Raw genomic sequence first — 26,653 nt, forward strand, 5'->3', positions numbered from 1 at the left:
AAAAACCCCCCCCCCCCCCCCAAGCAAAATAAAAGAAGAAAAGGAAGCAAATAAATAATAGAGAAGAGAGAAAATAAGAGAAAAGAAAAGGTCGGAAGTGTCACTATCAACAAAGTAAGTACCCTTTCTCCCAATTAGTATTTTTACTTCCTATAACAAATTGGAAAGGTTATACATGAAAGAAAGAAATATGGCGATTAGAGTAACAAAAATCACCGCTTACGAGGGAATCTGCAGGAGCTCCAATTTCTTCAACAACTTCACGGACAATGCTGTCAAACATTTCCTGAGAAACTTTGCTGTTAATCATGTGACATTGATTCAGCTCTTGGAAGCCTTCATGGGAGATTATTCCAACTTCTTGGGGCTGTTAAAAGCATAAAATATAATCATGCCATGCATTGCTTATTACCTGGACATATTTGGGTCGTGGTAAACAAAGAATCCACAGCTAAATCTTGGCACAAAACAAGAGTGATTTGCATGAAAGCAGTCGCACATTCAAAATCTCTTAGGTGATATTCTAATTAAATAACCCTATAACACAATAGTATGCTGATTTCTTAAAAGCAGGTGAAGTTAAGGAAATACAGATGACAAGTTACCCAACTTAAAATCACGTTTCAGCTAAAAGGTCTGTCCAGATGTTATTTTCAACATGAAATTGTTAAGAGTAGCTTGGTGGGTTGCAACCATTTTTGCCTCTCCCATTTTGAATTGCGAAAGCTTATATTTATCAGAAATTCATTACCATCAAAGTTGTCCTTACTACATGAAGTGAGATACCTCTGGATGGCCTCCAGGAAAAACAAAATATCCAGGGAATTCTCCAACTTTATTACTTCTCTGAAGCACAAGTATTCTTCTGTCAGAAGTCTCCACAACTGCCCCATTACCCAGAGGACTTGATGTGTGCTGACACTGTATACAATCATCTGCAGAAAACCAATTAAATCTCTTACTACAAATGAAAAATAGGTTTTCAACCTGGAATATCAGTTAGAATCATATTCATCCCTTTTTGAATACTCGAAGTGCTGGTTCTCTGAAATGTCATGCCGTTTTGCATCACATAAGAAATTGCATACTTTTTAGAATTCTTTAGGCATCAAATTAGCTGTAGATTGTATGTTGGAATGTTTAAAAGAGAAAAGAAGAGGAAACCAAAAGAAATAAGAAAAAGGTTGCGGTTATATTGCAGTTCATATATGATGCATGCACACCAAGCCGGGCTAAGGGATTCAAGAGCTTTGCATCAAGTCGCTACTTCAGAGACTTCGAAGGAGCTTGGAATGAAGGCCTGAGGCTCAAAACCTGCTAAAATGGAAGTACAAGACTCCACTTGGAGGAATACTTGGAGAAGGGCTCACTTGCGATATGAGATTCTAAGTTTGATGTGACTGCACTTCGAGTCACATTCAGCCTAAAGCTTTAAGGCTCACTGTCTGGAGTTGCGGAGATGGATGCTACCGCAAGAGGGAGATGTGACGCTGCAAGCTACGTCGCATACTACATGGGCAGCCCGTATGGGCTGTTTCTGTAAATATTTAAGTGCCACTTTTGGGCGTTTATGTAATAGCTAGCCTGGACTATAAATAGAGGAGAACAGCTCATTTAGACATAGATTATTTTCAGATTATATGAATTGGAAGAGTGAAACTCTTGTGAGAGTGGGGCTATGGCCTATGTTGCTAAACAATGTTTGGGATTGCTTGCTTGACGATTTCATTGCCTCTTGAGGGTTATCTTAGGTGGATTGCTTGCTCGAGGAATTAATTGCCTCTTGAGGGTTATCTTATAGATTTGGTGCTTGTTTTTGGATTCTTAATTGTAGGTTTTAGTTTTCATATAACCATGGTTGTCGATTAGTACCTTGTGTCTATCTTCTATCCTTTATTTCTTGTTCTTAGAATTTAGGATCTGTTACTATTTCCGCACTATCAATATTATGTCAATATAGCAGTTATGTTGGAGATATACAAGGTACAAGTACAATCATTTCCAACAGTAAGAAGGAAGGTAGACAACCAATTGTGTATCATGGAAGCTTACCTTCAGATGGAACAAGAAATCTTTCCCACATAGGACTTAAATTTGTTCCCACGAATGTCCTGATGAGAATTTTTTTTCAAATGTTAGAAGATCATTTGATTCTCTATTTTCGCTCTTCCTCTTTATGGGGAGATGCATGGATACAAGTAAAGTGTAGACGGCACATGGCAGACATTTACAAGTTCTCGTTTTTCACCCCAAAATTTTAACAACACAAATAAAGAACATAAACAGTGGTATGGAAGATGCCTCATATAGCTATTGATGAGAAAATATACGATTGAAATCAGGGAAGATGACAAATCAATAAAAAAGCAAGGAGGATTGATATGTATGAAAACAAATTAGCAAAACTTCAGAAAGTAAACCTAGATTTTCAAGACAGGGAGCATACAACATCAAAGATCTAATTCTCCATTTCACAGTAGATGGCATCCCTTGCAAAAAAGTAGTGCCTCGACAGCATAAAGAAGAATTAGTAAAATAGAAAATCTTGAAGTTTCCACAACTACGCTGAAAGTTAAACAGATACCTTCTGGTAAGAAAAAAAGTTTTGATTTGGGATTCCAGAGTGTTAATAATTTGTTGTCACCACTATCAATATCTTCATTCTGCAATACCTATTTTTTAAATACCGGTGATGTCAGCAATACTAACTGCAGACGTTAACCAAAAATGTGGAAAACCTTAAAAAATGGGCTAGGGAGGGTTCAATATGCTGCCAGATGTAATTAATAGATTTCTCTTTGACTCCCAACTACAAGAAAGAGGGTACTCTATAGAACAAATCACATTGAATGATTCCTGGTTCAGACATTCTGGAGATAAGATTGGGACTACAAATTAGCTTGTCCAAATTGCTCTGGCAGAGTATATCACTATAATTTTCCATCACATGCACTTCAAATGGAAAAACAAATACTTATATGAAATGATAATGGAAGTAAGGAAAGAAGAAGAAGAAAGATAGAGAAGAACCTATAATCTGTCAGACCAAGATGAAGGGAAACGTGAGGTTGTTGCTTGGGATCATTCTCTACATTAAAGTTGTACCCACCGTACTGTAAAATCAGTATATAGAAGAAAAACTTAGAAAGTATAAATCAAGGATATGCAGCTTATTGGGTGAATCTGATAAACGAGAAATGACCAGGTAAACTCTCTTACAAGTGAGTTGCAACTGTGGTCATAAAAGTGAGTGACAAACACTAACTATCCAAATTCTAGATTGAACAGATAATATTCAACGCTCCGTTATTCAGAATTAAAAGTAGAACAGATGCAATGGCAAAATAGTGCAGCATACCCTGAACTTCGTTCCATTGTAAAGTGATGAACTTTGTTGAACTCTTGCATCCCATATCTAACAAACCTTACACCAATCAAAAGATTCAGAACAAATTTGGTATTGCTAGAAGTGATAATTACAGCTTTTGATCGTACAGACTATTGTGGAGAAAACTACATTTTGATATTTGGGCTTTCTATCAAGTATGATTCCTACAATCAGCAAAAGTTAGTGTCATTGGTGAAGTATGCTTTCTGTTTCTTCTTGCATGAAACCATAACTATTCGGTAGTCAAACATTTTTTCTTGACTACGAAGTTTTTCAAATGTTCCCTGCACATCTTTTGTTAAAAAACTGTGATCTATAGTACTTCACGTCTAACTTTAACTCGAAAAAGACAAGGAATCAATGTCCAATTTCATATTGACAATTGCATTAACCTCACACTCCTTCGTCCTGTTGTTCCTTCTTTTTGGAACAAAATAAGCAGCATTAATTGATGAGTACAGACCAGCTGAGTAGAGCATGCAGATTACACATGGTAAAGAAGCTAGAAAATTTTCTTTTGTACTTTTCACACTAACAATTAGACATGTTGATGTCTTGCACCTTCGAATCCCCTCATTCCTTCGTTTTGCAACAAAATAAGTAGTTTTAACTTTTAACTGATGAATCTAAGATAGGATACTTGGTAAAAGTTAACAATAGTGAAAATGCAAGTCAGATGAATGCAGAAACACGAAAAGATATGGTAAAAGTAAGAGAATCGTAACACAACCTCAGAAATAGACTTCTCCAAAGTATGATCGGGATGGAGATTCCTATCGTATGCTTCATCGAAAACAACTGACACCTTATACCAAATGAACAAATTCAGATCACAAAAAATGAGCATACAGAGAAAAAAAAAACAGACATAAGTAAGGTAAAGTAACCTGTGAAGGAGATAAACCAGAAGGACATGAGAAGAGCAGCTTGAATTCGTGACCTCCATCGCAGCTGAGTTTCTCCTCCATTTGTTCTCTCCGATCGAACACACACAGACGCTCGATTGATCAAAGTACAGTGAAATTGTAGGAGAAGATGAGTTAATGGGCCTCAGCCGGGTGTAGTTCGAGTTTTACGGGCCGAAGTGCACAAATAACTGTTTTTTGGATTCTTATTTAAATAATAGCCAAAATAATAAAGTTTTAAAGTTTAGCCACTTAAAAAGAAAAAATGGCACAGCATGACACCCTATAGACTAAATTAGCAATAAATAGCCCACTTTTAATTTTTTAGCAAGAAAAAAACTTTGTTTTATTTATTTTGCATTGAATTATTATTTTTCTTTTCTTTTTTAAAATTGTATTTTTGTCCTCCTTATTTTTCTCAAACACACGTTTGATTGTTGCTTTTTTTTTTCTTGAAATTTTTTTTATTGTTTTATTATCCCTATTTTATCTCCTTTTTAAAAAAATTATTTTGTCAACAGTTTTAAAATAGAGTTCTTCTCTTTTTTGTATACTTTTTCTCTTTTCAGAATTCTTTTCATACGTATATTTGATTCTCTTCTTAATTTTCAATTCTTCTCCTTAATTCAATCTGTTTATGAAAATCAGATATAACAATATGTTTTTTCATGAATACTTCTAAAAATAATCTTTATATATAATCTTATTCTTGTCCAATTAATTGTGAATTTCATGATTTGTAGAATTGAAGTTTTTGCGAAAATTTAGGTTATTCAACCTTCTTTTGTTTTCTTTCTAAAATCCTTTTCATATGTATATTTGCTTCTCTTCTAAATTTTCTCTTATTCTCCTTAATTTACTTTGTCTATGCAAATCAGATATAACTGTATGTTTATCTATTGTTCCTTCCAATAATTTCTTTTAATATATAATTATGTAGCATTTCTTGCCCCATTAATTTTGAAAATTCGTGATTTGTGGAACTAAAGTTTTTAAAAAAAATTTGGCGAAAATTCAGGTAATAGTTTTTTGAAATTTTTGTTCTCAATTTCATGGGTAAGAAAGATTCTCGTTAGATCTTCGTAAAAAATCAGAATGTTGATTTTGACGAATACAACCCAATGTATACCAATGAATTCCAATCTCAATTTAAATTAAAGTATACAAGTTTATTATGTGAATACAAATCACTGAATACACGATGAATACGAACTAATGTATACATAGTGCAGTTACCGTATACATAAACAAAATCACATGTACAATTAATGAATAAAATTTATATATGTATCATATTAATCTCATTCTTGTATTCATTATAGTAATAAGTATAATTGATGGTAATATTCTTATGTATACAATATAAAGTTTATGTACACATGCTACAATTATTGTATACATCAATAAAATTTACACGTCTATTTTTATGAATATTTTTTTGTGTATACATATTTTTTTATGTATACATTATGTAATCACAACTTTAATTATTGTATAATTTATGCATATGTATTATTACAGTTTCTAATAAAATGCTATTTGATTAATTATTATCGGTTATGTGATAATTAATACACGTTAGAGCATTAATAATACATTTTCTTACCTTAAAAGTAGTCACAATCTTTTAATAAGTTATTTAAAGAATTTTAAAAAATTCATTCCTTAAAAGTTGGTGTAACCTTTTTTTAATGGGTTAATTAATAAATATATATATTTCACTTCTTAAAAGTAGACAATCAGTTTTCTAATAAAGGCAATCAGTTTTCTAATAATAAACTAAGTATTGTTGATTGGTAAAAAAAAAAAAAATCATAAAATTACAATCAAATATATCTTTATGTGTTTTGTAAATTGCGTTAATATATTTTTTTAAATAGTCAGTTAAATAAAGTTGAGTTTGAGAATTTTAAGAAGTTGAAAAGCTAACTTCCTTAATTATAGGAGTTAAAAACAAGGAAGAAAAAACAATCCCACATCTCCTTAATTAATGCGGGTTGGTTGCACATGATTAAAAGAAAAACTATAAAAGTTGGTTTATTTCTTTTAGGCTAATACGTGCTAATTTTGTTTTAGGCTATTAATTGCTAATTAATTTGGGCTATATTTTGCCAATTATATATCATAGTTGTATGTCTTTGTCAATTCCTCACTTAAAAATCAAATGAAAAAATTATGAAGTTTTAAAGTTTAGCCACTTCAAAATCAAATGAACGTTCATTGAGAATTGTTCACCAATTTGAGTTCAGTGCAAACAATTGTTTATTATTAGTTTTTGGAGTCTCAAGATCTCTAAGGTTCATAACCCTCGGTGATTTTCGACATCTTAAAACTATTCATGCTCGAGTATAATTATACATACATATTAATTAGGAATCTTGATTTATGTGGCACTATAATGATGACATGTCGATAGAGCCTCGAACGATCAAATAGAGATCGTCCTTGACTATTTAAGAACATAAATATCAGGATTCCTAGTTTATAATTTTAAAGTCATGCATATCATATTTCTTTCTATATATGTCTAATTATATATAGTTATGGGACCTACCGTTGGTTTATGTCAATGCTAGATGTACAAGTTCAAACATGTAAAATGTTTTTAGATCAAAGTTTTTTTGAGTAATTTAAAAAGTTTTTTTTTTTAAAAAAAATAACAATTTGAATGACATGATATGGTAGGGAAAAAAATCTATTAGGAGGTTACATCAAGTTGTGCCACCGAATGCCGATTTCAACTCGTTCAGAAATTGGATTGTCACATCAGTAGTTAATGCTTATATGCATTTTTTAATGATGCTCTTCCTAATGACGTTAAAATGAGATTAAATATAGGTAATTTATTTGGGAGAAGACCCAAAATAGTATTTCATCTTTGGGTTAAGACTCAAAGTCATTCTTGAGTTTTCACATGAAGCACTAATAGTCTTTCATGTTTACAATATTGGTGCACTTTTGTTCCTTCCCTAAACTTTTGCCTATTTTTTAACATTAATTTTGTCCATAATTTTATGTAAGGAATGTCCCATCGTCTTTTTATATATTTAATATAAATAATAACTCTATGTGAGAGAAAGTGAGAAGAATAACACATTGTTCTGTTCAGTAGAAATAATACTGCAGCTAAACTAAGAACATTTTAAAATATGACATTGCAAGAAAAGAAAAATTTGTACTATTGCACGTGAAATCGTCGTGATGAACCTCCCGACTTTACTTGTAATACATTTTTTACTAAACAAAACAAGGTGTTTTTCTTCTCACAATCTCTCACATGGAGTCATTATTTCTACTAAATATATAAAATGAAGATTAAGCATTCCATACATAAATTATGGATAAAATCAATGTTAAAAAATAGACAAAATTTTGAAGGAGGACCAAAAGTGCACCAATATTGGAAACATAAGAGACTATTAATACTCCATGTGAAAACTCAAGGATGACTTTGAGTCTTAACCCAAAGATGAGGGACTATTTTGGGTCTTTTCTCTAATTTATTCATTTATAATTGTATTGGTTGAGCTTACAATAATTTAAATTAAATCAATTTCAATTCATTCAACCTTTAACCTATTTTAAATAGAATCTGAAAAATTGAGCCCAAATTAATCTTTAATTCCAACCTGTTTTTAAGAGTCTTTATTTACATTGTTGCAATGTATTTTTCATATTAAATATATGAATTACTATCTACTTTATATCTTTTAGAATTTATCTATCACAATTATAAATTAAAATTTTGCTTTTCTGAAATCAAAATAACCAAAAGAAATCAAACTGTATTTTTTCCTCATATAATACATGTTGAGTGAGTTATCTTAAATACATGTTTATTTGGTTGGTAATATTTGGTGATTTTCCACTTTGAAATTAAAAACTTATATTTTTATTATTATTATTATTATTATTATTTTGAGTTGGAATTCAAATTATGATTATAAAAGATAAGTATAAATATGTTAATATGCTTGAAATTAAATAGGTCAAATTAAACGGACCATGATGCAATCCAATTTTAATCAATTTAAATCAAAATAAATTTGAACGAGTCATAACCTAATCCAACTTATAACTTCAACTTGGCTTGAAACTTTAATTATCTTTGGACTCAAGTGGTTGGAGATAAGTATGTCAAAATTAAAGTGTATTGAATTGACAATCTAACCATTATATTATATCCTATTTCTAGAAAAGTAATACTCCATCTATCCCTAATTACTTGTCCACTTTTTCTTTTATAGTTATTTTTAATTACTTGTCCATTTTGACAAATTAAGAAAGGACAATTATTTTTTACCTATTATATCCTCAATTAAATGATTAATTACTTTGAAAAATGTAGAACTTTTCATCAATTTCATAATTAATAAGGGTAAAATGATAAATTCACTATGTCATTAATTGTTTTCTTAATAGATGTATCAATTCAAAAATAAACAAGTAATTAGGGATAGAGGGAGTATGAAATTTGAAAAGCTAAATGTGCTTTTACTTAATGAAGGCCAAATGGAATTCAGTGACAAGATTTCATAAAATTTTTACTTGATTAATGATGGTGTGGTAATGGATCTTTCATTGACAAAGTTACTAACTAAAGTATCTAACGTCTTAGTAAATGGAGAATGAGACTTCACAATCTTAGCTTGTTACAATGAAATTTGAATCATGTAGAATATATTTTTAGGGATAATACATAACCCCCCCACCCCCACCCCCTTTCTTTAACTTTTTTAACTTAGCTAAATCGTCTTTGAATGATATTAATAACGGATTTTGTTGTTAAGCTGTCGAATTCGTCTTTACTAATTCATATTTCTTCGATAGTACTTCACAAGTACATGAGATAATCTACCTGAAAAGATTCAATTAAATCGATAAAAATGTGTTTTTTTCTAACAATTTAATGTTTTAAATTATTTGTGAGGCTAATATGCTATGAATTTGTACATCCTTCAAAATAACAGAACTCCCATATTACGATATGCCAAATAGATCGAAATCAGTAACTTAATAGCCTTCAATCATATTTTTACGATGATCCATGCCTTGCTTGTGTTATAATAAGAATGTCGTATGCAAATTAAATAAATTATCTTCTGATAAGAATAAATGAGCAAAAGCCCGATACAACAACTTGCTAGATATTGTGCATTGCTACTTGCTCAGCAATATTATTATAACTCATCATTCCATGTAAACAGGGGCGGAGCCAGGATTTTCAATAAGGGAGTTTAAAATCGTAAAAAATAGATACACGAAGTAGTCGAAGGGGGTTCGACATCTACTATATATACCTAAAGAAGTTATTTTAACCATGTATAAATCATATAATTTTTTGCCGAAAGGTGGCTCCGGCACTGCATGTCAACTTGGAAAAGGTTGCCTACATATTCAGAAAAGCTTAATCCATTTATCTAGCAGAAGAAAGTACAAGGACCTACTAATAACTACAAGGGTCTGCCCAAGTGGAGAGCATAACCATAAAAGCAAAAACTCTTAAAGGAAGAATTGGTTGGGAGATAAAATTAGGTTTCAAACATCAACTTAAATTTCTAAGAATAGGACTAAGGCACACAACTTTCATGTTTTTTTTCTTCTCATTATATTCGCATGTAGTAGAATCTGATTAAGTTATAAAATACTTTCTAATTAACTATGATGATTTCAAATTTAAGACCTGAACCTGAAATTTTTAATAAACGATGATAAGATACATATCACTCAACTATAACCGGGACAACAACTTTTATTGCTGCTCTGGGACTGTCGGGGTTAGATTGAACATTGCAGTTTTGTTTGTCCTGTGCATCTTAAATTGTCTTAGTTGGACATATAACAAAGTCATGATACAAAATAAATGCCTTTTAAGGGGAAGTAGGTAGAAATGAGTGAGTCAATATACATATATAGTGTGAGGGGTAAACGGGTTGTGGCAGAGACGAACCTAGAATTTGAAGACTTTGGATGCACTAATATTACCTTAGCTTAAATATGAGCTCTAAGATAAACTTAAAATAAAAACAATGACATAAACACTCAAGCTTGATTTGAAATTTTTTCTGAAGTTAACAGGTGTATGTGCACCCCACCTAGAGGGATGGATCCACCTCTAGTTGGGGGATGGATTTGCGGTCTTTAGTATTTTTCCTTCAACACGTTAAGAAATAAAAATGCAGACAAAAATATCCCTAATATCAAAGCATATAAATCACAAGCAAAGAAAAATTCACAAGGCAAAAAAAATCCATTGAACACAAATTATGTCCTATAAAGCATAAGTTCAATTTTAAAATAGGGAAAAAGGACAACTATACCTCGAATTATCGTAAATGGTATGCAGATATCCTTCGTCATACTTTTGGGACATTGGTAACCATGTCGTCAAAAAACTAGAGCATATATGTCCTTCACTCTAACGGAAAACTAAATACGGACACGTGGCACAATCTTATCCATCGATAAATGTCGGATCGGTGGATAAGATTATGACACGTGTATGTCCGTTAGTATAAAGGATATATATGCTCTAGTTTTTGGACGGCAGAGACACCAATGTCCCAAAAGTATGACGGAGGATATTTGCATACCATTTACGATAGTTCGAGGATATATTTATCTTTTTTCCCTTTAAAATATTACACTTAAAAAAGTTCATACACTGAACTTATACCTTATAAGACATATATAACCCATGGCTTGCCTCTTTTTTTCCGCCTTAGACATATCTTGGATCTTATGGCATAAGTTTTTTGTAAATTTGAACGTGTCAGATTTAGAACATTATACCTTAAAAAATTATACAATGAACTTATGTCTTGGGAGCATATATATAAGTTCAGTAGTATGAACGTGTGTCTTATAGGCATAACATGTGCCAAACGATTTATTTTTTAATATTAAGGATAAATGTTTGCCTTGCGAATTAAATAGAACTGAACTTATGCTCTCGGAAAAATATTTGCCTAGCGAAATTAAGTCATAGTTAAAGGTACTTTGGACAACAATTTTTATAAAATGAATAGTATAGGCAAAGATTAAAGACCATCTGAAATTACATACAACTTAGGAAATCTCTCAGAGTGTACCTCGAAAAATATTTTTTTTTATATTGTTCGATTTGCTAATATATTTGAAAAACACTTTTTTTAGAAAAATCATTTTTTCCGAAATAAGGAAAATAGCTTTCCTAGTAAAAATAGGAAAAACAAAAATTCCACATTTACTGTGTCCTCCAACACACCTCATCACCTCAACCCCTAGCAGTCATCCCCACCAACCTCACACTACGAAAAAACTGTCAAAATAGAACTCAAAAGAGGTATTTGGCACCGACCTCCTGAGATTGTTTTTTGCGATAACTATTATATAAAATTGACTTTAAATGTTATTTTTCATATATTTTTTTAAAGAAACCAATATTTAACAAAAAGAATTTACAAAAAGACACCTCATGAAGTCGATATTTTCCAAAAAAAAAAAATCTTTTCAAAAAACCGACCTTCGAAGGTCGATTTTTACCGATAACCAATCTCCTTGGGTCAAGTTTTGACTTTTATTTTAGTAGTACCACGCCCCTATACTGTCTAGATCATATTGAATTAGTTTTTACTTATGTATCAAACATAAAAAAATCTACTTATTTTCCTAATAAATATTTTTTAAGAAAATAAAAAATATTTTCGAAAAACATACTTGCAAATTTGGTACAAAACATTGAACATCACTTAATAATATCTTTGAGCTGACTTAAACCAACAACAATGTGTCTAACCAATAAGAAAAAAAAGAACAAAAATAGTAAAATACTAAGAACAATAGTATGATATTGTTCTTTTTCAAGCAAGAAAAAAGACAATTTTATTTTTTTAAACAAAAAACAAAACTCAAGAGATAAAATAATCATCTGGAATAGTGAAGGTGTCCGGATCTTCATGATCATGTAGCCATCCAAATTGTGCCATGAAAGGATTCACTATAGTTTTAGGTGGATAATTATCAATGCAATCTTTCCACACATTTCCATCATCCAAATCTCTTAACACTTCCCATAAACAACTATTACACTTAAATCCTGCTCCAAAGCTAATCATAAGCATTGTATCACCTTTCTTTAACCTTTTTTTGGCCTCCATGTACCCTAACACATACCAAAGGCTACTTGCTGAAGTGTTACCAAATCTATGTAATGTCATTCTTGCTGGCTCTAAATCATGCTCACTTAAGTTCAAATTTGCACCAACACCATCAATTACTGCTTTTCCTCCAGTATGTAGACAAATATGATCTACACCTGTTTTGAAATTGATCATTGGCTTAGGTCCTCCTTTTGTTGAGCTCCAATTCATTTTTTTCATAAATATCGCGATTGAATATCTAAGTAGCTCCCTTATAGGAAGGATCAAGGGTGCTATTTGTTTCAAATTATCGACTAGTGCACGTGACGCGGCCTTTGGTAGTTTTTTATCAAGGTGGAACCCTGTGTTACCTTGATTATCCTCCCTTTGTGCACAACTATCATAGGCTTCATCTTTTGCACCATGATGTACCCTAACTAGTTGCTTCAATTTGAACATGGCTTTGTTTTTTAAAGACAATTTGTTTGTCAATAAAATCGCGCAACCTCCTGACCTAAACAAACAATTAGATAGAATCATAGATCTATCACTCCCCGAGTACCAATTTGGACTCAAGGACTCTGATGTCACCACAAGTGCAACCTTGTTCTTCTCATTCTTGAAGATATTTTCGATGATATTTAGTGATATGAGACTAGCACTACACCCCATCCCAGTGAGGTTATACACCTTGATGTCTTCCCTCAACTTATAGTAATTGATTATTCGTGCAGCCATAGATGGCATAGTAGCTAACATTGATATATTCACTACGAGTACATCAATTTCACAAGGGGAAATTTTGTTTCTCTTGAAGAGCTTGTCAATGCTATCATGGAAAAACTCTTCCATCTCCAAGATACCATCTTCGTAAGTAGGACATGCTTCACGACCATGAAACACCATTCTTGGTGCATATGTTTGTTCACCAATGCCTGAGCTAACGGCAGCTTTCAAGAGGAACTTATACTCATTTAGGCCAAGGTTTTTGTTCCTCATAATTATTTCCCCTGAAAATTTTGTGCTAAGCATTCGATCATCGGTTGGCTTGTGACATTCATAGTCCAAAATGTAACAATTTTGGTGTCTTTTTCGATCGATAATCTTCCATATTAAATAGAGAATGTATAATAAAGGAAGACCATAGAACAAATTGGAAATGAGATCCATGAGAAATAACAAAGGTGGAGCAAATTGCACACTTCTAGTGTTTTATTTTTTGTTGAATGAGAAATCTAATTTGAAGTTTAAGTATAAATAGGAGGATCCAAGTTGCACATGCATGTGACTACCTTGTGATATAAGCTCCATTTATTCCTATCAAGATGTTATGATACTGATAAAGAGTACTCCTATTTTATTAGGGTCAAGCAAGGACTAAATGTTTCCATCGAGAGCTGGTTAATTATGATAATGATAAAGAGTACTCCTATTTTCTAGGGGCCAAGCAAAGACTAAATGTCATTGTACGTAGCATATGATATTGTCTACTGCCAAGTCCCACCAGGCACGCCAACTAATCGGTGCGTGAATGTTACAATCTTTCTTAAATATTCATATTTTATACACACAATAGATATGTGACAATGAAAGATTAACTTCTATCAACTTTCTAAATTAACAAAAACATCCCCTAAAATCACAACTCTCTCCATTTCATATTTTTAGTTTGAGTTAAGTAGAACCCTTAATATGTACTAAAGTTATTTAATTTAGTGTAGCTAAAATTATGGATTTGGCAATTTTTAGGGAGAAACTATGTGTATATATTAAGATGGAACATGTATCTTTCATCGAAGTAATTAACAACTTGAAAAAATAAGACAAGAGAAAACTAAAAAGAGTTGCATCTGTATATTGGGGGATTCAAAATATGAAGTAAATATGTGAAAATTATAAGATGATAAGCAAAGCTAGGCGTTCGCTAAATTTTACTTGCCTTATCATGTCATTTTAATATCTTCTCGTCTTTGCTAGGAGCAGCTTTAATGCCTTTAAAAATGAGGCATCCGCCTAAGTTAATTTTCTTTCTTTCATGTTAATTTTTTAATTCTTAACTAACTTTCCACCTGTATAAAACTACAAGATTAAAGGACATTATATATTACCCTTATTTAGAAATGGGACTTCAAAAGGACCAACACTGCATCTTGGGGTTGTACTAAGGGCAGTACTGATGGTACGTTCAGTTGCTCCTTTTTCATTTCTCAAAAGACAGCTGTCCCATTTCCCTTTCACTTTCTCTAGAACTTTCCTACTACCCTCTCACAATTTCGTAAGGGTTTTTCGTCGCCTCCTTCGTAAGCTCCGTCCATTTTCTCAACTCTGCTTTCTGTACAGCTTAGCTCTTCAATGGCCGATCCATCGTTTCTGCAGCTTCTTCTGTTAGTCTGCACAGTTTCAATTTCTGACTGAAGCTTTCGTCGACATTTTGGTTTGCTTCGGATGCGCTGCGCAGGTATTTCTTTATCATTTAACCTAACTTTCTCCGATTGCTAATTGGTCTTGCGTAGATATAGCTACAATCAGCGATTTACATGCTCAGCAACACAGAAATACCTAAAACTTACCGTCGAACAAAACACAAATAGCATTTCGCTTTTTCTGCGGTAGTACCACAAATCGGTCAAAACGAACTATAATTGCATGCATTTGTCTCTTGCACTATCTTTGTCATCCAACCACCACAACCCGTCCAAACCGCAAAAGCCCCTTTCACACTTTCACTGCTTAGAACCTTCCGCTTTCAACGGTTTCGACTTTTCTCTTTTGTCTATTGTTTATGCTTTCAATTTCACAGCTTTGTACTCTTCAGTTTTGGGATACCTTTTGTCTTCTTACTGATATGCACACTCTTTTTCGTCTTTCGTTATGTTATAGTTGAAAGTCTTTACTGCTTTATTCTCTCCTATTTATACTTGTGGAGTCAGCATTCATGTATTCTTTTGTTAGCCTGCTTTCTTTTTTGATAGTCTCAAAATTACTGCTTCAAATTTATTTATTATCTTTACAGATCTTTCTATATTTCATGTCTTCTCTTAATAATATATTCACTTTGTTCTCATTTTTACACAGAACTATACTCTTATTGTGCTTGCTCATCTTTTCTCAAAATTTAACTGCCGAAAACATTATGAAAGTTTACATCACTGCTTCTGTCTGTATATACTGATTGGATGAACATTATTCTCCTTGTTCTATGGCAGTCTGTGCAACTCGGAAAAAATTCATCGTTAATACTTCATTCATATGCTACAAATGCTTCCCTTTGGCTTTTTCATTCACAAGTCTTAGGTAGAGCTGCATGCTGTCCAATGCACATGTTCTTGTTATTCACTGCGGCGATAAAGTTCAATAGCGAATATATTGCCCCAATCTTTTCCAAAAAAAGTACATCTTACTTTTACCACATCAACTTCGTGCACCTATTGTTGTTTGTTCCTCTTCTGTTAAATTCAGCTGATATTGACTTAATTCTAATGCTGTCAAACACATTGCTATACCAACACTGTTCTTCTGCTTTTTTCCTGTTCTTCATTCTGTTACATATGACACAGGTTTCACAGTCTAATATTCGGCATATTCTGTGGCTATATTTCAAACACGGATATTGCATCTGTTGCTTCATCTTGCTTTGTTGCATTTGCCACTAAAATGATTTAGTTGCGTCTCAAATCCTCCTAACTGTATATGCTTTTTGTTCACAATAGCTCGAAAATGCAATCTCTTGCTTAATTTTGTACATCTTCATGTTGTGTTACACTACATTTGTCTTGTTCGTATTCTGTTTTGTTGTGGTTGTCTTTCAATTATTATATCATTCTTCAAATTCCGCTGACAGAAGCTTCAAATCTGAGCTTAACGTATTTTTTGATGCTGCTGCAGATTAGACCAGATAGACAAACGTTGTATTTAAGTGCCACTTGGCCCAAGGAGGTTGAAGCACTGGCTAGGCAATTTCTGCGTAATCCCTACAAGGTAAATACTGCAGCCATTTGATAATCCTTAATTCTACATTATGTTAACATATTACTATGTAATAGCAGTATCACACAAATAGAAGAATTTATATTACTCCAATATGATTTATGAGTAATTTCCAAATATTTTACACATAACATTAAATTTTCTCTGCTTGTCATAATTTGTGTGATACTGCTATTAAACTTGAAACCATAACAATTGAAAGAGTCTGTAAGTTTGACCAACATAATAACTATAGATTGAATATAGGGTAAAATCTTATTGATTTATTATAATATTCATGTCATAATTATCAATATTGCTTTACTATATTTGACACTCAACTAAGGGCATCTCCAACCTTAGGGATATTCTAAATTCAAATTTTATCATTAAACATAGGAAAAATAAATTGCAAATAACCTTTAAATACCAATACAAAAAAAAACACATTTCTGCAAACCCCTTCTCTTCTGTATATCATTATTTCTTATTCCCTCTTCGATATTTATATTCAAATTTAAAGTCATCTTAACCATTATAATGCTTCTAAATAAAAATAATATTTTCATATAAAAAAAAGATTTAATTTAAAACTTTCAATTACAAATTTTAAAATAGACTTATCATTGTGTCTCAATACTTATGATGAATTCCTTTCCTTATAACGAGTCTTGATCACACTCATTAGTCATAGGTCATTATTATCCGACCAACACTCTCTTGTCTTAACAACCCGTACTCCACAGCCCTTTATATTAGAAAGACTCTGATAAAATTTTATATCACCACCTTAACTTCCGCTGTTTTCTTCATGTCACACAAATGTCTTCCTAAGACTTTCTCAATATTGCCTTGTCATTCGGCTGCTCTCAAATGACTTCAGCTTCTTCTCATGTAGCCGAATGCATGATTTAGGTATTTAACCATATATGACACAGGTTTCCCAGTCTAACCTTCTGCATATTCTGTGGCTATATTTCAATCATGGATATTGCATCTGTTGTTTCGTCGTGCTTTGTTGCATTTGCCACTAAAATCGTTCGGCTGCATCTAAAATCCTCCTAACTCTATATGCTTTTTCTTCAAAATAGCTCGAACATGCAATCTCTTGCTTAATTTTGTACCTATTCATGTTGTGTTACACTACATTTGTCCTGCTGGTATTCTGTTTTGTTGTGGTTGTCATTCAATTATTATATCATTCAGTTCTGTAACATATAAACTGTACAAGCATAACCAAATTTGTATGTATGAAAGCAAAAACAGAATCAACAACAGATAAAAAATAGAAGAACAGTGTTGGCATAGCAATGTGTTTGCCAGCAATACAGTTAAGTCAATATCTGCTGAACTTAACAGAAGAGGAACAATATGCTTGTACAGTTTATATGTTATACAGCTGAATAGTAAGAGATATAACTCTGAAGTAGTATAGCTTGTGCGCTCATTTTCCCTGTAGCTGCTTTAATTCATTATCTAGCTTCAGTTTGATATTTTACTCTTCTCTCCTCCACAGCGTCCCCTTTTTCCACATTAAATCCCTGCAAAGCAGCTATTATTGTAAACTATTATATCTTACTTTATACGCTTTCCTTTACTCATATTCTACTGATTGTTTATGGTTAATGTCTGCTCTTTTCAATTAGACAAAAGATATACACCATGCCATTCATTGCTCCACAATGATTACTTTGCATTATTGCAAAACCTGCTACTCAAAATACTTCCCTACGCCTTTCTTCTATTACAATGTTTTCGTACGACCATCAATCTTTTACAAAATTTACACTACAATGCTATTCTCATCTTTTCTTCCACACAAATCTGACCTCTGCATATCCACATTTCTATCTAATTTGTTCTTGCATGTTTCACAATAAAAGATTGGCTACCTTTCCTTTTCCCAGTAGTTTTACTCCAGCTACTTCGACCTGTTTCACCGTAAAAATTTAACTAGCAGAAACAATTCAACATGCAAATAACCTGTCTGCTGAAAGCTTCCATTCAACATGAAATTTCCATTCATTCACATTAGGTAACAATATTGATGATCAAATATCCCATTTAGGGATCACTTCACATTCATACATAGTCGTAAATTGTTGATATCATCGCATTCTTTGTCAACATTCTGCGATGCTTTTCTTTAACAGAACACTGTTACTGAACACGTTTCCCTTTCTCCTCTGTTAAATTACCCCACTTGTTAATCCTTAGCTGACTTTCATACTGTAGGAACTGATATAGTCTCTTAATAATCAGTTTTACTTCATTCTAATTTTAACGCTTAGTATCCAAAAAATGTTGTATGTATTTACTTAGATGAGTCTTTGCATTCACTTCTATTTCCTCCAGCTATAGTACTCACATGCTTTACAGTTTCTTTCTCTGTATTCTTCTTTCACTTTAGCAAAATACAATACTTTATATTCATGCCTCTTTCTTCTATTCCTTTTCAGAATGGAATAATTTCACCAAATGCTGTGCAAATGTGCATGTTCACCACATCATACACTGTAGCCTTAGACAACCTACAATAATCTTACTCTAACAATACACAATGATGGAAGATTGCCAAAAAACCCACAACCAACTAGCTGTAACATCAATACAACACAGAGGCTTAAAAGAACATGTTTTATTATAATTCAATTTAATATATTAATCCACATCTTGTACCAATGACAAGAAAATTATCATTTCACAAAAACAAGGGTTAAAATATAATTTTTTATGATTAAAGAAAGATAAAATTATTATTCCAATATCCATAACCATATATAATATGTTAAAATTTAATTCAAAAGCTATAAATGGAAAATCCATCACCATTTAAGGAATCATTATTTTTTAATTTTTGGATCATTTCTTATTCTAAAAGATTCTATCCATTTGGAAATTTTATGTTAAAAATTTAAATAATACAAAAATATTTGCTTTCCACTTTTATCATCATCAATGCTACTAATTTATTTCACTTTATTTCTTAATCTTCATTTATTGGCTGTTTTCTTCATTTACAGGAAATTAATAAATTGGCTGTTTCAGAGTCCTTTAATTTGCCACAAACAGAGAAAGTGCAATTGCAGTTCAGGTAACAATCTTTTTCACCTTATATTTGAATAGCTTCTTGCTTTCTTTTTGTTAGTCATTCTACAACTAATTTTTCCTATTCATTTTTCCTTCCTTGAGTTTTCTTTTGATTCTTAGCTTCACTATCATAAACTGTATGTTAGTTTCCTATATGCATGTTTCAGAATGTAAATAAATATGTGTATAACTTTGCTGTACAGAGTGCATCTGTCACCATTTTTGCCTATTGTGCACCAGTACTCAAATGGCCAATAATACCAGGCACAAGTCTCACTGCGAATCTACTTTAAACTCTTTCCCATGTTACTTTGTTTCGCTGGAAAATGACATATCATCATTTCGAATTTCTTAATAAAATGATACGTTCAACTTATGATATCCCATTAGTATCAAACACAATAACATGTCAAACAAGTACGACAAATCTCCACAATTACTTCAAATTTTTCCTCCTTCCATGACATTTAATTCATCTACATAATTGTTTCTCCTACATTTTTTCAAAATCTTCAACAACCATGCTCAATGTTAAACTAATTGTTTCGCTTGCCGTGATTATACTTCTTATACATTTTCTCTGTGTCATCTATAAAATGTTCACAGGTCAAAAGCATCATAGGTTATTTTATTAGTTTCAATAGTTTCAAAAGAATAATTACAATCCAACTATTCTTTATATTAAACAATCATTGCCAAGAGACAAATCTGATTTAATTGGCCTTCTATAGGACAACTATCATACAAACTGGACGTCATAGACATGCTCTGTTCCTGATTGGTCCAACTGTTCAAAATAACTGTATGATGCTGCCTACTCTCAATTATCTTTCAATTTCAATATATATTTATCTCTATATGCCCTTCAATTTAGGGATAATTTCATTCTTATATTCGCATAATTTAGTTTTTTTCTTCACATTCCTTACTACAAAACAAATTACATTATTCTGTTTGTATTTCTCTCTTTCTAATTCTTGCTTTCCCAAATGTTACATTCATATGTCTTAAATGTACACTATTTTATCCCACTGGTTCTGTTGTTATATTCATTTACTACTGTCTCGGTTTTTTTGGGTCAATTATACGTACTTTTCCCACATTACATTAAGTTATAAATTTATTTAACAAATCATGAACTACTTGAAACAGAAATGGAAAAAAATAAAGATAATGTCTTTGCCCAACAAACAACTTCGGATAGAAATTTGCGTCGCCGTACTAGATATGCTGAAATGTCACCAGAGAGAAAAAACCTACTTCTATCCCAACTAAGACAAAAAGGGCTGAATCAAAACGAGAAAAACTCCTTCGTCAATCCGATGGTACTGTTGCACTCACAATTAGCACTTCTTCAGTATCTCCTCAACAAGGTCAGCTAACCATATTCTTATCTTCCTACTGTCAAATCTCTCTTCTGAATATCTATACCTATAGTTAGCTGTTACTACATTTTTTGGCTTATTTTGTTGCTGAAGCTTGCCAACCTACAACCCTACCAGTTACTTCAGCTATAACAAAACGTATAGTTAATTGCTTATCTACCTTCGAAGTAGGTCAGTTCTAAAATATTACTTCAACTATTTATACTATATTCATTTTCCATAATTACACAACTCTTTTTAAACCATTTTTCCCATCGTGCTAGGATCGCCATCAATCACATCTCATGTTGCAACCAAATTAACTTCCACATGTACTGCAAACAAAGGTATGCTTCTTTCTGCCTAATTAATGAAAAAACCTGTATTCTTCTTACTTTATATGTAACAAATAATTGCTTTGTACCATGCACAGGTAAAAATAAGTTAGAGGTTAATCTACAAAATGATAATTTATTGCCAAAAGATTACTTGCTTTTAGCAAAAGTTCCAAATTGCAAATTCTGTGCAGCAAAAAGGTTTCAATATGAATCACCAGCTTTCTGTTGTGATAATGGATCAATTAGACTATCTTCTTATACTATGCCTGCTAAATTGCGCAATTTATTCTTGGGTGATTCCAAAGAATGTCAACATTTTCGCACTTATAGTAGAGCCTACAATAATATGTTTGCCTTCACTTCACTTGGAGTGCATTATGATAGAGAATTAGCAAAGAGAAATCGTGGCATCTATACATTTAAAGTCCAAGGACAAATATATCACTTCATTGATGATTTGATACCGCAAGCAGGAAAACCAAAAAATTTACAATTATATTTCTATGATAACCAAAATGAGCTAACAAATCGAATGACATTATCAGATAATCTTAATGAGCTAATTATTGCAAAACTCATGGATATACTAAAACTTAATCCTTATTCTACTTTTCTAAGATCATTAACAGTTATTCCAAATTTAGTCGAATTTTACATTGCTCTAAACTCAAGTTCCAATTTAGACCAACGAACACATAACTTACCAACTTCATCCGAAGTTGGGGCAATTTGGATTGAAGATCAGTCAACTGATAAAATTCATACACCACATATTCGAATTTACACTCATGGTAACAAAAGCCAATTGGTCAATTACTATTATGGATGTTATGACCCATTACAATATCCACTATTGTTTCCTTATGGTCAAAATGGTTGGCATTGTGGTATTAAAAAAATCAACAACACATGCATTTATTCCCACACACAAAGTCCTTCTGAATATGACCAGCTACCAAGTATAATGAATATGACTTCTATTGATAGACTCCTTCACATTGAATCTAAACTTTTATCAAAAGGATTAGGCAAAAGAGAGACTGTTTCTTGTCGTGAATATTATTGTTATAAAATTCAAATAAGAGATGAACAACCAAATGACACTTTACATTCTGGAAGGATTTTCCAACAATATATAGTTGACCAATATATCAAACTTGAGACACAAAGATTAGACTTTGTTTCATTTAATCAAGATCTATTTAGAGTTGAAGCCTTTCAAGGAATTATTGATTTATTAAGACAAGGAGAAAGAGATGCTTCCAATATTGGGAGACAAAAGTTCCTTCCTGGTAGTTTTATAGGAGGACCAAGAGATATGCGTCGAAGATATATGGATGCCATTGCTTTTGGTACAACATTTTGGAAAACCAGACATATTTCTAACAATGACTTGTAATCCTTGTTGGCCTGAAATACAAGAACATTTACAGCCAATGGAAGAAGTTCAAAATAGACCTGATTTAGTTAGTAGAGTATTCAGAGCAAAAGTCGAACAACTTAAAGTAGATATTAAAAAAAAAAACATATTTGGAAAAGTTGCAGCTTTTATGTATACAATTGAATTTCAAAAACGAGGTCTTCCACATGCGCATTTTCTCATTATACTTATGGATGGATATAAATTGCTAACACCACAATCATATGATAAAATTGTATGTGCTGAATTACCTGATCCCTATATTGATCATCATCTATACAAACTTGTGATAAAACATATGATCCATGGTCCTTGTGGCTATTTAAATCCTTCAAATTCTTGTATGCAAAAAGAAGGCAAATGTAAGTTTAAATATCCAAAACAACTTGTTGAACAAACAACCAAGGGAAAAAATTCGTATCCTCTTTACAAAAGACCAAAAATGATCACGCCAATCAAAGTTAGAGGACACAACATTGACAATTCTTGGACTGTTCCATACAATCCATATTTACTTAAGAAATTCAATTGTCATATTAATGTTGAAATATGTTCTGACATTAAGGTTGTCAAATACATTTACAAATATATTTGCAAAGGACATGACAAAATTGCATTTTCTGTACATAATAATGATACTACTGTAGAAATAGATGAAATCAAAGAATACCAATCTGCTAGATGGGTTCTCCACCAGAAGCTGCATGGCGTCTCTTTGCTTTTTCAATAAGTGAAATGACTCCAAGCGTTTGCCAATTGCAATTGCATCTTGATGGACAACAATTTGTTTCATTCAAAAATAACCAAACTGTCGAACAGATAATAAACAATCCAATGATAAGGAAAACAATGTTAACAGAATTTTTTCTTATGAACAAAATCAATAACGATGCTATAAATCTCAATTTATTATATAAAGAGTTTCCCCAACACTTTGTATGGTCATCATCATACAAAATATGGTCACGTCGAAAACAACGCCTTACTATTGGACGTATTGTCACATGTCATCCAACTGAAGGAGAAAGATATTATCTTAGGTTACTTCTAATGAATGTAAGAGGACCAAAATCATACGAACATCTGCGTACAATGGATGGAACATGCTACACTACATTTAGAGTAGGAAAGCTGCAGAAAAAAGAGGCTTATTACATTCTGATAACAACTTAATTGAGTGTATGTCTGAAGTTGTAAGCTATCAAATGCCTTATAGTTTAAGAAGACTATTTGCAACACTATTAGTTTTTTGTAATCCTGGTAACCCAAAATATCTTTGGGAAAAATATGAAAACTCTATGTCAGAAGATTTTCAAAGAATTTCAACTGTTACCAAAAAACATATCCAACAATTAGTTTTAAATCATATCAATGAAGTTCTACTTTCAATGGGACGTAACATAAATGAATTCAAAGATATCTTTGGAAATGTTAACTCTTCTAAAACAACTAATGAGGCCAAAGAAATATATTTCGAAAGAAATATAATAGTGTCTGAAGAAGATATACTGCTACAAACCCAATTAAATGTTCACCAAAAAAGGGCATATGACATAATTCTTGAAAGGGTATATTCCAATAAATCAGGAGCTTTTTTCATTGATGGTCCGGGTGGAACTGGAAAAACTTTTCTTTATCGAGCTTTGTTGGCTGCTATAAGAACAAAAGGATGCATAGCTTTGGCAACTGCAACTTCTGGTGTAGCAGCTTCAATACTTCCAGGAGGACGCACAACTCATTCACGTTTCAAAATTCCAATTGACATCGATGAGAATTTTACTTGCAATATTAGTAAACAAAGTTCATTGGCAACTCTAATTCGAGATTCAAAGTTAATTGTTTGGGATGAAGTCTCAATGGCCAAAAAAAACACAGTTGAAGCTCTTGATACACTTTTAAAAGATCTTATGAATACAAAAATACTCTTTGGTGGAAAGGTTGTAATTTTCGGGGGAGACTTTAGACAAACACTTCCTGTTGTTCGTAACGGAAAAAAGGAAGACTTTATTAGTCAAAGTTTTATTATACTCTCAAATTTGGAATCAACTTGAAAAATTGTGCTTATCTGAAAACATGCGTGCAAAAAATGATCCAGCATTTTGTGCATATTTAATGAGAATTGGAAATGGAGAAGAAAAACTAACAACTGCAACAAAATTGAAATTCCCAATAATTTTGTCATTCCCTTTACAAATGAAAAAGAATCTTTGAATCTTTTGTTTAATGTAACTTATCCAGATTTCCGTACATTCTATTCTAATCCATCTTTTATAACTTCCCGGATTATTTTTGACAAACAAAAAAATGATTTTGTTGATGAAATAAAATGACATGCTTATACATAGATTTCCCGTATGATGCTACAGTCTATACAGCTATTGATGAAACAATAGAACCAAATGATCAGTGCCAATTTGAAGAATTTTTTACACACCTTACATCCTGCTAACTTACCACCTTATAAATTAACTTTGAAAAAAAATTGTCCTGTTATATTATTAAGAAACTTAAATCCTACCGAAGGTTTATGCAATGGTACACGATTGATATGTCATGATTTTAAATCACATGTTATCAGTGCTACTATTTCCAATGGTGATTTTAAAAACAAGCATGTTTTTATTCCAAAGATACCATTACTGGCATCACAAGATGAAAAGCTACCAGTTCCCTTCAAAAGAACACAATTTCCAATAAGGTTATGTTTTGCTATGACTATAAACAAAGCTCAAGGTCAAACATTAGATTTTGTTGGAATATATTTGCGTGAACCTGTTTTTTCGCATGGACAACTTTATGTTGCTTTATCTCGAGCAAAATGTTCAGACAATGTAAAAATATTAATACGTCCGCCTATAGCAGAAAACACAAATGATCATTCTACATATAATGTAGTTTATGACGAAATCATTCGAAAAGCATTCTCACGGTACTTTTAAAACCAACAAATGTAACAACTATGCACCCTGATGTTACATATTCTTAAATTCCCCATTATTTGCCTTTACCCAGTTTTTTAAAGATAAATAAGACTTAATTTGCATTCATATTTCAAGATTTTCAATTTAAAATTCCCGCTTTCAATTCAGATTGTGCTTCGCCAATTACTTAAATTCCAAATTTTCATTTTCACTAACCTAAATCCTACCATTGCAGGAACAACTTTTTCAATCAAGCGTAACTGTTTATATAATTCTAGCTAAAGGAAATGACAAACATGACCTACCTAAAAAGGCAAATAAAAGATCATGAGGTACACAAAATTTATACTCATATTGTTATACCAATTAATGGTCCTAACTTTGTTCGCTGTACTTTCAATTATTTCTTCGTTTTTATCTTCTCTATTTATTTGTTATTTAACTTCTGACATTATCATATTCAGCTTATTATAGTATATTCATCTTCTCAAAAATGTCTTCAGTTTTACATTGCCACTAATCTTACGATATTTTAACAAACCATTTTCAACTTGCTTTACTTGAGCAATTTTTCGGTTTCTGCAATTTCCTGCATAAAGTATTTTTCTATTTATCCAAACGATTTAAGCTGCTTTATTTTCTGCGATATGCATTAAACAACCATTATGTCACAGTTTTACAAGAGTCTAAAAAGAAGGAGTGTCGTCATGACCCTTGCATATATAGCTATATCTAAGATTTCTGCTGTTTGCAACTATTTGGTTTTTTCCTCTGGTTTTTTACTATAATACAACTTACACTTGCTTATTTGCTTACACTTTTGATCTACTTATGTTATAAAATAGTACAACATATCTTTATTAGTTTCATTTGCTGCTCTTTCAGATGTCAAATAATTGTAATACTTAAGAATGCTTTAATAAGTTTATCCACTCTAAATTTCATTCAAAATTGTTTTGCTAAAGACAGGTGTCATACACATCAAACAGTGTTCTATAATTGTATGCCAACAAAACCCATAATGTCCTTTACAATTACAGCTTCTGCATTCTATTAGCTAGGTCATCTATTATAAATTCAATGAAAACTATTGTAACTTTCTCTCACTCTGTTGCCATTCTTTTTGCTTTACGATATTGAA

At 31.9% G+C, this 26,653-nt stretch overlaps 2 protein-coding genes across 3 annotated transcripts in view; both read right to left on the reverse strand.

Annotated features, from left to right (window-relative positions):
- The window catches only part of LOC102580257 (nudix hydrolase 9), a 7,637-nt gene extending 3,212 nt beyond the window's left edge, over positions 1–4,425 (reverse strand). Inside the window, exons 1-7 of one of the 2 annotated variants that reach the window (XM_006363291.2) lie at positions 4,276–4,425; positions 4,119–4,193; positions 3,359–3,415; positions 3,031–3,113; positions 2,053–2,111; positions 787–935; positions 224–367 (exon numbers count right to left, since the gene is read on the reverse strand). In XM_006363291.2, coding sequence (XP_006363353.1) covers positions 224–367; positions 787–935; positions 2,053–2,111; positions 3,031–3,113; positions 3,359–3,415; positions 4,119–4,193; positions 4,276–4,356 — 648 coding nt within the window. In that variant the 5' untranslated portion in view covers positions 4,357–4,425. The remainder of the gene's footprint in view (positions 1–223; positions 368–786; positions 936–2,052; positions 2,112–3,030; positions 3,114–3,358; positions 3,416–4,118; positions 4,194–4,275) is intronic. The other variant, XM_006363290.2, reaches the window with a different exon arrangement.
- A 7,573-nt stretch (positions 4,426–11,998) lies between these two features.
- Positions 11,999–13,666, reverse strand: LOC102593322 (3-ketoacyl-CoA synthase 3-like). Its single transcript, XM_006363328.2, has one exon. It carries the CDS (start codon positions 13,581–13,583, stop codon positions 12,183–12,185), a length of 1,401 nt encoding a protein of 466 aa, XP_006363390.1. The 5' UTR covers positions 13,584–13,666; the 3' UTR covers positions 11,999–12,182.
- Between the last annotated feature and the right edge of the window lie 12,987 nt (positions 13,667–26,653).

The sequence above is a fragment of the Solanum tuberosum genome, unplaced genomic scaffold, assembly GCF_000226075.1.
Source record: "Solanum tuberosum cultivar DM 1-3 516 R44 unplaced genomic scaffold, SolTub_3.0 scf00433, whole genome shotgun sequence".
In the NCBI taxonomy this organism is placed as follows: Eukaryota; Viridiplantae; Streptophyta; class Magnoliopsida; order Solanales; family Solanaceae; genus Solanum; species Solanum tuberosum.